The sequence below is a fragment of the Tenrec ecaudatus genome, chromosome 4 (genome assembly GCF_050624435.1).
Source record: "Tenrec ecaudatus isolate mTenEca1 chromosome 4, mTenEca1.hap1, whole genome shotgun sequence".
In the NCBI taxonomy this organism is placed as follows: Eukaryota; Metazoa; Chordata; class Mammalia; order Afrosoricida; family Tenrecidae; genus Tenrec; species Tenrec ecaudatus.
In genome coordinates this window covers 62,841,532-62,854,784 of record NC_134533.1, presented here as the reverse complement: position 1 = coordinate 62,854,784, position 13,253 = coordinate 62,841,532, and the positions used below count along the sequence as shown (strand labels likewise).

At 38.4% G+C, this 13,253-nt stretch overlaps 1 protein-coding gene and 1 pseudogene across 1 annotated transcript; both read left to right on the top strand.

Annotated features, from left to right (window-relative positions):
• The first annotated feature begins 3,392 nt into the window (after window positions 1-3,392).
• LOC142447406 (U2 spliceosomal RNA) lies at window positions 3,393-3,533 on the top strand (annotated as a pseudogene).
• An 8,244-nt stretch (window positions 3,534-11,777) lies between these two features.
• Window positions 11,778-12,742, top strand: LOC142446711 (olfactory receptor 5M5-like). Its single transcript, XM_075548456.1, has one exon. It carries the CDS (start codon window positions 11,778-11,780, stop codon window positions 12,711-12,713), a length of 936 nt encoding a protein of 311 aa, XP_075404571.1. The 3' UTR covers window positions 12,714-12,742.
• Window positions 12,743-13,253: the final 511 nt, after the last annotated feature.

Below are 13,253 nucleotides of genomic sequence, written 5' to 3'. Positions count from 1 at the left end.
CCCAGTGCTTCCCGATAAATATTAGGCAAGAACAATACCATGAAAACAACAGCAATAAGGCAAGGGATTTTTGAATGTTTAATTAACCCCTTAAACAACATACTGAACAAAGCATTCTTATTATCTCTACTTCTCCGATGATAGAAGAAAAAGTATACATCATTTTACCAAGGTCGTGTGGTTAGTGAATCAATAACTTTGCATTCCATTCCAATCCTGATGGTGCGGCTCTAAAATTTTCACCATTAATCACAGCACCAGAATCAATTTGCTACTATTACTACCAACAACTACTACCCTTATTTTGTATTAACATTATTTTGTACCCTTATCTTGTGTTATTCGGCCCCTACTGGATGCTGGAGCGGATCTGAAGCCAAAAGTGATTTATCTTATTGAAGTCATAAGCAAGTACATTTCACACTCATTAGAAAGATTACTTCCCTTTGATCTAAAACTTGTTTACTTGAAACTAGACTTTCAGTTTGGATTGATTTAATGACTCCTTAGGGAGCTCGAAAGCCTTTGCTTTCAGTTTTAGAGACCACAGCTAGTCTAAGAATTAGTCTAGGGACTCCCATATCCTATGTTTGGAACTGAAGATAAGGTATAAAATGGAAGATAAAGCCCCAGGGGTCCTAGGTGACACACCGTCTCTGCCTATTCCTGCCTTCCCAACAGCTCAAACTGAAGCACACGTTCCCCAGATAATGGGGGCATTAGAACTGCAGGTGATAAGTCATTAATTCTTAGTCATATATATATATATTCAAAGTGCAATGGAAAATGCTAAAAAATACACCTTTTCACTTGGAGAATCTGAAACCACCTGGTTATTTGAAATAAAACAAAACTGTCATTTTAATAAAATTGCTAACGTATCTGCTAACTGCCCTGTGGATGACTGGTGAGTCCCATCTGAATCTGTTGCCTACCTCACCACTGAGAGAAGCCATCAGGTATCAGCAATAGGCTTGAAAATAACCTCCAAGGTCAGTCAGTTGCTGAGTAACTGGATGTACATTGACCAGATGAGAAATTAAAAAGACCTAGGAAGGGTGGTGGGGGATGGGGTGATTCCGGTTTCAAACACACTGGATCTACCTTAAAGATCGTGAAATTAGAAGAGGATAATTGAGGCTGGAGAAGGCATTTAATCTGACACACAAAGATAGCCTTTGTTGACTCACTCCTGGCAGAAACATAGCACAGCCTTTCACTAAGTACAATGCTTAAAAGAATTAGCTCCATCTTCACAGTCTACTTTACTTTTTTCAGGTAAGTTCTGGAATAATTAGAGTGGCGGGTAGTTCAGTTGTTTCCAAATTATGTGCAAAGAATGTGCTTTTAGTTTGTGCAAATTAAGTACTTGGGGAAGAGTATCCAAATGGATATTAATACTAGCATAATAACATGCAAAAATAAAATGTGTGAATAGAGCATCTAAATTTTCAAACTTATTTTAAAGTGAGTACATGATGGAAGCAAAAACATACTCTTAATTCATCTTTGTGCACCTGGGTATGTGTCAAAATAATTCTGAAAATAGAATAGTGGAAATAATCCATTATAAAGTGTAGCTTCTAACAACAACGTTGACACCTACATTAGTTAGTTAATGTATAGTTCTGGGTATTCAGTCGACTGAATATTAACAGCCTCAAATAAAGTTGTATTGAAAAGAGCAGTAAAAAAAAAAGGATTTCAGGATGCAGTGTTAACAACCAGTGCTTACTGAGCTCTTCGTGTGACTGTTTCTATAGGACAAGGACATACTCGGGGTCCCAAATACGTCTGTCACAGTATCCTTTGACCCAGTCATTCCTGTCATTCATTATTCTTAAAATATTATGAAGATATCAAAAGTGACCAGTCATATTTTAGTATCTTCTTAAATTAAAAGACCAATCCATGATATATTATCATAATTCCTTCCATTGAATACTTTTATAGACCCGTCTTTTGCCAGTACATTTTTATACCTCAGAAATTAGTTGCTAAATTTAGAATTAATGTAAATTATGTTATTGTTGAAATGAATACCCACAGTGGTGCAATTCAAGACATAACTGAAAGAAAAGAAAACGGAACATGAAGTGTTGGGGATGATTCACAGGGGAAATTTTTTAATTTTGGATGCACTGAGTATTGAAGTTATTTTTGCAGAACTACCTACACCCAAGAAACTGTTTTCATATCTAACTTCAATAACCCTGATTATTTTTCAATGTCGATTAATTTCTCATTTTCTCCCAGAAGAACAAAAGGCAAAGAACAAAATGAGCGGACAAACTCCGTGCACCCAACCCAAGACCCTCCTCGGGTGGCCAGAAACTCAGGGAGTTCCAGGGTCCCTCTCTGTGCTTTTCCTCGCCTTCAGTGTCACCATCCTTGCATGGAAAGAGGAGAGACTTCCAACATGGAAATTTGGTTGGAATTCCCTTTCTCTCATACACTGTTTAGTCTGCATGGAAGATGATTGTCCCCTCCGCATACTGCACATTCTCATTTCTCAGAGAGCGACCATTTTTATGATCAGCACCTTTATTCAAACTCATGTCTCACGTGTACCATTTCCCAGGGATGATTGTCTCTGGAACAGAATGTACAATGCCCAGTTCATGTGCACTGGCCACATAGTCATGATCTCGAAGGTACTGCTAAGGAACCCGGCAGCATGGGCTCTGGAGAGTTTGAGAATCCTCGTGATGGCTACCTCTCTGCTGCCGCGTCCCAACTGGACCTTCATACAGCTCTTGTCACGCAGTTCCGAAGACTCCAACTCTTTACTATTAGGAATTTTGTTCAAAGGAGAACCCACTTTTCTTTAAGTGTGTTTGTGAAGAAAACCAATGCTATCACAGCAGTTTCTATCTGCAGTCACCTATCCTGAATGGAGTCCTGGGTACTCTCTCCTCTGAAGTGTTGGAGTTTTTTTCCCCATCTCCATCTGGCGTCCTTGGGTCTCTATGCAACTTTCCTCTCTGAGATCACAAAACAAACTGACTCACGCCTTGCCCTAACATGGACCGTGTAAAGATGGTCATATGCATGCTAAATCCCCTGTCACACACCTGAATGCATTCTGAAGAAAAGAATTTACCAGGGCATTAAGAAAAAAACTTTTGAATGAACATCAAAGTAAAACAGATTTCTGCTTTTCATAATTAAATTTAAAATGTTGGGTATCATGTATCATTGAACACTAGGCTAATATGTTTTCATTATAAAAATTATTATTTATCAAATTCAGAAAATGAAAATGTTCTGTATGAAACAAGAGTGACAGTTTGTATTAGAAAATTTTGCTTAGTGATTACGAATTGTTGTTGTTGGGTATTTCCAAATAAAAGTTTTCTTCATCCCATTCTTTGTTTTCTGTTATAATCTGCATCTCTTCTCGGCCTTTTGGTTAAGATCAAGTGTGGTATCTGTGATAATCTGAGGGGTCTACGGGTGGTGAACATGAAATGTATTTATTTCTCATATAATTTATTATCTTTTTATGTTGAGCTTATTTCAGCATAAATAATGTGTTTTAAATGAATTTCTATTATAGCGCATGCTATTGAATCAATCCTGTCGGTCGATATGTCAGTATCATTCAAACAAATCTCATGTGAGTGAGAAAAGTACAACTACAATCAATGAACATTTGAGTAGCTAGATCCGTAATGTAGTCACCACTCAGAGTATCTCTTTTCTCAGATTATAAATAGCAGAGACCTTCCTCTGACCAGATATCTAAACTTTTGTAAAGGAAATCACAGAATAAACCCTGCATTCACTAATATAAAGCTAGTGACTACAAGAGTCAAAAAGCCTTTCTTACTTTACTCTGCAGTTTGAATGTTCACATTTAAGTGATACCATTCCTTCTAGCTTTGTTCCGATTTGGGTAGTGGTGGTGTGCTGTGGGTACTGTAGGTTGATTGTGACTGACAGGAAGGGGCAGAACCCTACTGTCCCCTAGGGTTACCTGGGCGTTTGTCTTTAGAGGAGCAAATGTCCCGGTCTTTCCCCCCACAGTACAGCAGGGGAATTCAAACTGTTGACCTTTCAGTTTGAAGCCGAGCACTGGGACAATTGTGCTCTAAGGGGTCCAATGGGTAACATCAGAGCAGAATGTTAAGTGGGTAGTCCCAGCTGTTTGACTAAGTTTTGCTCTATTAATATGGGAATAACCCAGCCACAAACCAAATCTCACAGCACAGCAGCCATTCCAGATAATTCAGAGTAGCCACCAATTCACAGTTCTATGAAAAAAATCACTTAGGGCCAGAGAATTCTTGGTTGTGGTAGAACAAGGTAGCATTATTTAAAATTGCTCTCCTGACACTTTGAGAATACTATCTGCAAACCTATCCCCAGTTGAATATCTGAACCACATATGAATCTCCCATTAATACAAGTTCTTCATAAAAATAAGCATTATACCTCATAACCCGGTGGATCCATATAGACACCTTCCTCCTCTTTAGAGTCTCGCCGTGGACTGACCCTGCTGGACTTAGAGCTTCTCTTTGGTTTCAGAGTACCATGGTCAGTTTTCCTCACTCTCCGTGAGATCACAGTGCCAGTTTCTCCTCTCCTCGCCCCCTGGACATTCGGGCAGGATACCCAATGTGATCTACTCTGTGCAAACCCAGCCTGTAGACAGTCTGACTGACTTTCTCCTTGATCTTAATATCGGTAATTAATTTATTGTAGACGGTCAGAAAAAAAGAGGAATGCCCACAACCAGATGGATTGACAAAGGAGCTGCAGCAATGAGCTCAAAGACAGCAGTGACTGTGAGGGCGGTGTTTTACCGGGAGGTAATTGCTTCTGTTGTACATCAATTTGAAGGCACCTAACAATAACAACAACGATATAATTGATTCAAAATAGTTAATATTTCATAGGAAAATATTGGGAAGAATGTATATTTAGAATTCCAACTGGAGTTAGACATGAACTGTGACAAGAATGGCAGTAGTTCACCCGACTTTTCTTACTCCAGTCCTTTTATTGATTTATTTGTAACTTTTGATTGTGGATTTGGTGAAGGTTTACAGAGCAAACCAGCTTTTCATTCAATAATTCGTACATATCTTATTACATCTCATTGATGGCAGTCCCCACGATGCGACATCACTTATCCCATTTATTCCCTGTGTTTTCTGTTTCCACTCCTCCTTCTTTCCTTAGCAATCTTTTCAGTCCCTGCTCAAAAAAGCGGACAGTTTTTAAGACTTTAGAAATAAAAGTTCTAGGAATTCTGTTATCACCTATGACACTTGCAAAATTTTAGACTTCTTCAATTAGCAAATCAAATTTCACTCTATCCCCTCTTATCTGGAAATTTTCTCCTATAACTAGAAGGAAGGAGAATTGACCTGGTACAAATTATTTCATATGATAAAATTGATAAGCAAGGGCTACTTGAACCATCTCTCCAAATCTTCCTTAAGCACCCTTCTGCAGTTTTCTCCCTGTTGATTTGAATGAGTGGCTTGGGGAAGTGCTCAAAAATAGAATATGTACTTTTCAGTGTGAGAATGCTCCTCCTTACCTCTGCCTTGCTTTGAATGTTGAGATTGAGAGCGGTTTTCTTTGCAAAAATACTTCAGGGTCGTACTCAACCTAATTGCTGAAATTAGTGACCTAGAAGGCCAAGATCTAATCACTTCTCCCTGGTGACCATGAGGAAAGTCTAGCTGTGTTGAGAACTGGACCCTGACCCTGTCGGTGGTACTACTGATTGCTTCAGTTTCAATCCAAAGGGGGATGAGGACGGGAGAAGGGAAGGGAAGGAGACCTATGGGATCATTAGAACATTAGTCTCCGACCTGGTTTTGATTATAATTTCATTTCTTAATTTGACCCAATGGGAAATAAGTAATAGTAGGAGAAATAAGACTGGTTTCTCTTACATTACCTATTGTGATAAATATGCTAGCCCCAACCATCTTTCCCTTATAAGCAAAAGTACCCCGTATGCGTGTCCCAGCCATGCAGTCTTTGCATACTTTTACCTAGTGCCCTACTAAATATTCCTGGATCCTCACGCCAGCTGCATCTTCAGAGTAACCTGTTACTGAAGTCCTGACAAAAGCAGGAAGACTGTCTCCTGGCATGCACCAGTCTCTTGACTTGGAAGTCGTCTGAGAACATGCCCACAGCATCATAACTTGAGTCATCATTAGTTACCGGAATGATTCAGGGATTTTAATTCCCGAGAGTGATTGAAATCAAATGTAAAATATCTCATAGATACACTGTATAATCTGCTCCCTTGGTATCCAGGAAGCTCTGTAATAACAAGAGATAACAGTCTCATTATAGTTTAACTTTATAAATACTCGAGAATTTGTCCATGTGAACACAGAAACCAACCTTCCAGTTAGTCATGAAGAAGCCTGTTTGTCTGACTGGAAATGAATTAAGTGGATGCTTTGAGGGCATTGAGAATCCTGACCGACTACTCAACAGGTTCTGGGTAAGTTGTGTTAACATCCTAGCCTGTACAAGGTCGCCAGGACAAGCGTTCCAGTTTGGGGAATGTGCAAAAGAAAAGACTTTAGGACACGTGTGCTTTGCTTCTGTGAGAAATGGAATGAAGAAGGATCGCATGATTAACTTGCTAAATGTGGGATTGTGTTTTCAGTGCATTACTCTATGAGGGAGTGGCCTGGTAAACTCATTACGTTTCTGAAACGGCATAAAAAATTTGTATGAATTAAACATTCTTGGGGACACATATATATCTTTAATTAGATGCTCAAGGTAGTTCCCGCTCTTCCTCCTTGCCAGATGTGAAGTGTTTTTCCTTAGGTTATTTAACAAGGTAGTTGGAATTGTTCAGTTACACTGATTGATGGTAAAGAACGAAACAACACTCTAGGTTGTCAAGTATTTTGTATAATAGGTATATAACAATAAAGTTAAATATGTCTGAATAAATTAAAAGGAAGTGTTGTTGAATTCATTCCCACGTGCTTAAAATTTCTCACAAGAGTCTTACTTTGCAAAAAGTAAATAGTTAAAATAAAACAATGAAATAAATAAATCTTGAGAAATTAGTAATATAAAGGCAGAATGATTTAGACGTAAAGTCTGGAGTCAGCCTACCTAGTATCAAATCCTAACTTGCCTACTTTTTGAATTTAGAAAGTAGTTTTAAGCTACACATCAGAAAATACAATACCCAGTATTGTAATAGTCACATATTAAATTTTTAAATAGGTAAAACATGTAAACCAATTTTTGCACCTTGAAAGTATTCAAATAAGTATTGGTTACTATCATTAAATTTGGGAATAATTAAATCACAGAACTCAGTATTTATTTTTATTGAGTCGGTATTTATTTTTAAAGCTGATAATAAAGTTTCTTTTAGTCAAAAGTCAAATATTTAAATGATTATTATATTTTAAAAGATTAAAATTTAAAGATTTATTATTTTAAGCTTAAATGAAAAGTCTGGAATTAAATTTTATCTTTGTTAGCATTTATCAGTAGATCTAATTATACTAAGAAATAGTAGACTAAATTTTTTTTTTTCAGGAAATCTTATACTTAGTTGTACATGAAGAAAACAAAATTACATGGGTGGGTGAGCCCTGTTAAGAAAAAGCATTCAAAAAGAAAAGAAAAAGCATTCAATTAGAAGCTCTCCAAAGAACTCACACCTTCTAAAATGTTGAAAAACATTTACATATCATAGATGATGAATAAATACCTGATAAAACAATAATTGTTTTTAATATATATTTATATTATATTTATATATTTTTATAAAATATATAAATATTTTGAACATAATAATGCATCAACCAAATCTTAAGAGCTTTATGGGCAAATGTAAAATCATATCAATTGCAGATAATATAGCAAAAATCCTTTATTAGGCAAAAGTTGTTAAATAAAGATAAACTCTGCACATAAGGCTTGTGAACTCTCTTACAGTTTACTCAGCCTTTCCATATCTCAGTTTGTATGGGAACATTTATAACCAGAAATGAAGGGATCTGGGAAGAGTTGACCAACTCTACAAATTAACCTAAAAGAACATTTTGCTACTTTTTGATGCACAGACCTCAGAAGACAACAGCAAACATTTTACTGCATAAGATTGATTAAGTCCAGTACCTGAGGACTTCTGGGTTTTGTTCTGTTTAATGTTGTTATGTAGAAATGAGGTCACAGCAAAACACATCACTACTACTACAAACCAAGATGTCAAAAGGGCCCATACTTAAGAGGCGCACTACTATATTCTGACCTGAGATAGCCTGAATATCTGAAGGAGAAAAGGTTTGGGTTTTATTTCCTGCTCCCTAATCCCTAGAGATACATTTTTCTTTTTTTTAATTGTTATATTAGGGACTCATACAACTCTAATCACAATCCATAAATTCATCAATTGTATAAAGCACATCTGTACATTCATTGCCCTCAATTTTCTCAATACATTTGCTCTCCACTTAACCCCCTGGCATCAGGTCCTCATTTTTTCCCCTCCCTCCCCACACCCTCCTCCCTCATGAGCCCTTGATAATTTATAAATTATTATTTTGTCATAAAAGATACACTTTTCTAAGAAGACAATCCTTCAACCCTTACTTTCAGCTAATTCTATCTCCCTGAATGATGTCATTGATTTCCACAGTTTTTATCATCATATACAATATGATGATATGTATATATATATATATCATTGCATATGATGATATATATGTGTGTGTGTGTGTGTGTGTGTATACACACCCTGGTTATGTATTGGGGTGAGATCCTTGTGTCCAGCAGTTTGAAACCACCAGCCTCTCCACGGGAGAAAGACTGAACTTTCTACTGCTGAACAGTTAAAGTCTTGGAAACCCAAGGTTTCTCTATGAGCCAGCACTGACTTGGTGGCAGTGAGGGAGATAGATAGATAATTCCTAAATCCGTATCTCCAGCTGTGCCTCTGTGATGACATCCCCAAACCGAATTCTGCATCACTCCTTCCTAACCTGCTCCTTGCCAAATAGATGCTTTTAGGAACCGTCAGGTCACTTCTGCTTCATGGTACAGCAGAGCCACACAGCCCCATCCTCACAATTGTCCTTATGTTTGAGCCCACTGTTGACAGCCACTGAGTCAGTCCAGCTCTTTGAGGGCCTTCCTCTTTTTCGCCGCCACTCCATTTTAGCAAAGATGATGTCCTTCTCCAGGGACTGGCCTCTCCTGATAACTTGTCCAAGATTCTTGAGAGATCTCACCGTTGTTGCCTCGAAGGAGCATTCTGGCTGTACTTCTTCCAAGAGAGATCTAGACACAAGAGATACATTTAAATAGTAAAGTAGGCAAATCTGCTTTCTTTCCCCTTAATTCTTTTCTACTTTTGAATTATATGATACCAATTTTGGTACATTCATCTGTGTGGGTGAGTTTAAATTGTGTTGAAAGGAAAGAGACAAGATAAAATGAGAGCATCACTTTTTACATGATCCTTATCCTGATTTCCCAGACTTGAAAACTCAATTCCAGTCAATTGCCAACTGATACAGACTCCTCCTTTGGAGTAAATCTCATGTATATCTCCTTTCTTCACACACACACCCATCTCCTTGGCTCAAAGTCATCACTTTGTATATGGCAAACATCCTAGTCGGTGGCCGTGGTGATAGCCCTTTCCCTTCAAGCCATCCTGTGCACACTACTAGATTAACCTCCTAAATCCTGAATATTGATGAAGGCATTATACTGTTCCAATCTTTAATGAGTCTACATTCACTACTAAAATAGTTATTAAAACCTCCCTGTAATTGAAAGCTCCTCCCAATATGGTAACCCATTGCCCCTATCCAGCTTTTCTCCCACTAAATTTCTTTTTTATACACTTGCTCCTTCGCAGTCCCCAAACATGTCAACACCCGAGCATTCCGTGCCCCAATAGTCCCCAGCTGATGCACCCAGAATCTGCGAGACCCTCATTCCCAGATAAACCTCATAGGGGTGAGCCATGCTGCTGATATCCACAGTCCTGGGCCTTCGCTGTTGCCAAAGGACGGCTGTTGGCAAGAGAGTAAACAGAACTCAGACACAGGCTGTCTGTTCATTAGCAAAGGAAATAAACGGAGTTCATTTTTAAAAATATGCATGCAAACATATGTGCTTGAAAAGGTTAAAACTGATTCATAATTTTTTTAAACATGCAAATATAAAGGACATGGATTACCAATATTCATCTATCACATTGACAAAGGTTTGATACTTGCTAAAACTTTGGATAAGAGTGTTGAGAGTTTTTGTCATACTGTTGGAAATACAACTCCATCAATTTTTCAATCTTCATCAAGAGAGAAAATGAATGTCCCTTTGACCCAAATTCCAGGTCTAATAGTTTATCTTCTATTCGTGTACATATATATGGCTAGGTATTCCAGTTTTATTCAAAATGGGAGCAAAAAGAAACAAAAATTGGAAACGTTCATTAAGAGAGAATTTGTGATGCACCTATTAAAATTGGATTACTTTGGAAATACTTCCTTGTGTAAAGAAAAACAAAGTCCAAAGCCTTAATGGCAATGATATTGAAAGTGTGTGTGTGTGTGTGTGTGTGTTGCTTATTCCTAAGCTTTGTCTAGAAGCATACATAGTCACGTAAACACAACCTGTTAAAACTGGATACCATTAAGCAAGGATATTGTAGATAGGGAAATGAGAGTTTGGTTTTTTAATTTAAATTCTTCTGTCCCTTTTGAAAATTTAACTAAATGGATGTACTACTTGTAGAGTCTAAATATAGAGCCTACAATTATTTAGGACAATTTCTTATCATTTCCTGAAAGACTTTCTGAAAGATCCCCAACTCCCATATCTCACGTCCATGGTCCGCATGTTGAATTAGGGTACCAGTGGCTGTAGAGTCAGCTCTGACTCATGGCACCCCACCCCCCTACATGTGTGAGAGTAGAACTGTGATTATAGAGCACACAGTGGCTGGTTTTTGAGAAGCAGATAACCACATATGGACTTGAACTTGAATTATTTTGGTTAGCAGATGGGTAAGATAATAGTTTGTACCACCAGACACTCCTGAGTTAAGGCAATCCTCTTTTTCAACACTACACACACTCATTGTAACCAGTAGTTTATATATTTCTTTCTCATACAGGTTGTGAGTTCGTTGAAGACAGAAATGTATTCTATCTTTGCATTGCCCTCATTTAGCATGCTGTCTGGCACAGTGTCATTTTCGGATGTGTTCGATACATGAACAAGAATGGATAGATAAGCTTTCCCTCGTTCAACTTTCCATATTCATCTCTCCCGCCACAGCAGTCTGCATTTCTGCTCCATTGTTTGTGTCCCCACCACACCCGTGTGGAACGATTTTTATGTGATTGGCTAATTACACAAAGTAAGGGTCATGTTTTCAACTCCTCTATTACACTTGACAACCAAGGTAATTGTGTACAGGTATTCCAGAACCAAACACACTACCTGGCCCCAACTAGGATCCAAAAATGTTTGTTGAATTGAAAACTTTTACACTGTTAATATGAAATAGGATCTATCTGAGGGAAACACGATAATTTCGTCGACTAAAAAATGTTTGAAAAAATATGCACTGAGATTTTCTTATTTTAGCGGAATGGAACTTTATGATGATGATTGCCTTTAGCCGTTAGGCAGTGGCAGCCAAAGTCCTGGCAACCAGGGTTAGAACAAGTGTTTGGAAGCTTTTCTAAAAGTGGCTGCTCGTCTTAAGGCATATTAATTCTTTTTGCAGCAGACAGGAGAACAAAATGGCAAGAGGTAATCGTACCACCGTGACGGAATTCGTCCTCATGGGATTTACAGACCGTCCTGAGCTGCAGCTCCCGCTCTTTGTGGTATTCCTGGTCATTTATCTCTTCACCCTGGTGGGGAACCTGGGCATGATGCTGCTCATCAAGGTGGATTCGCGCCTCCACACCCCCATGTACTATTTCCTCAGTCATCTGGCTTTCATTGATCTCTGCTACTCCTCTTCCATTGGGCCCAAGATGCTGCAAAATTTGTTGGTGAAGAAAAAAACCATCTCCTTTGCGGGTTGTTTTGCTCAGCTATACTTCTCCAGTGCTTTCGCCACCACGGAATGCTTCCTCTTGGCCACGATGGCCTACGACCGCTACATGGCAATCTGCAACCCGCTGGTTTACACAGCCATTATGACTCAGCGGGTCTGCAGGGAGTTAGTGATAGGAGTGTATACCTATGGCTTCCTGAACTCTGTCATACAGACAGTTCTGACTTTCCAGTTGTCTTTCTGCGACTCCAACGTCATCCACCACTTCTACTGCGCGGACCCGCCTCTCCTTGCTCTCTCCTGCTCTGACACCCACAACAAAGAAAAGCAACTCTTGATCTTCTCGGCCGTGAATCTCACAGGGTCCCTGCTGACTGTGCTCATCTCCTACATCTGCATCCTCTTTTCCATCATCAAAATCCAGTCTTCCGCGGGCAAGTGCAAAGCATTTTCTACCTGCGCCTCGCACCTCACTGTGGTCATCATCTTCTATGGCACATTGTTTTTCATGTACCTACGGCAACCTAAAACTGGGAATTCTTGGAAGTACAACAAAGTGGTCTCTGTGTTTTATAGTCTTGTAATTCCTATGCTCAACCCCCTGATCTACAGTCTAAGGAACACGGAAGTAAAAGTCACCCTGAAAAAAATGCTAGAGGGCAAAGAGTCATAGTGAATGAGTTTAACAGCATGTGGCATTAGGAAAAGTGTGCTATATTTACTCAGAACTAGTAGACTTCAAAAATTTGTGGGAAAATGGAATCAAAAGGTAATGTAATTTTCCCACGAACTTTTTGAAGCCCTCTTGTATATCCAGAAACAGATAATCTAGCAGGTGTCATAATGCCCCAAAGAATTGGCCCACTTTCATAATATTGTAATATTTCATCCAATCAATTATCATAGATTAATGAGTTGATTTGCAAGCTAGAATGTGAATAACCATGTTCTTTATACCCTGACTATGAAGTAGTTTACTACCAATTAGATCGCAATTCGAGTCCTAAAGTTAAACAAACAAACAAAATACACTAGATGAGACTACAAATTAACAAAACGCGATACAAAACCCACATATAAAAATCAATGTTGTTGTAAACATTTTGCAGCTTAAAATGGGCTATGTTGAAGCAAGTGTTTTGTTGGTCTGAGAACACATTTCTTCATAAAATCTTGCTATAGGTGATGATTATGTTTTAAGGTCAGATCCTAA

Coding starts and splice junctions, on each gene's coding strand:
- LOC142446711 (XM_075548456.1), top strand. CDS start 11,778: ATGGCAAGAGGTAATCGTACCACCGTGACGGAATTCGTCCTCATGGGA.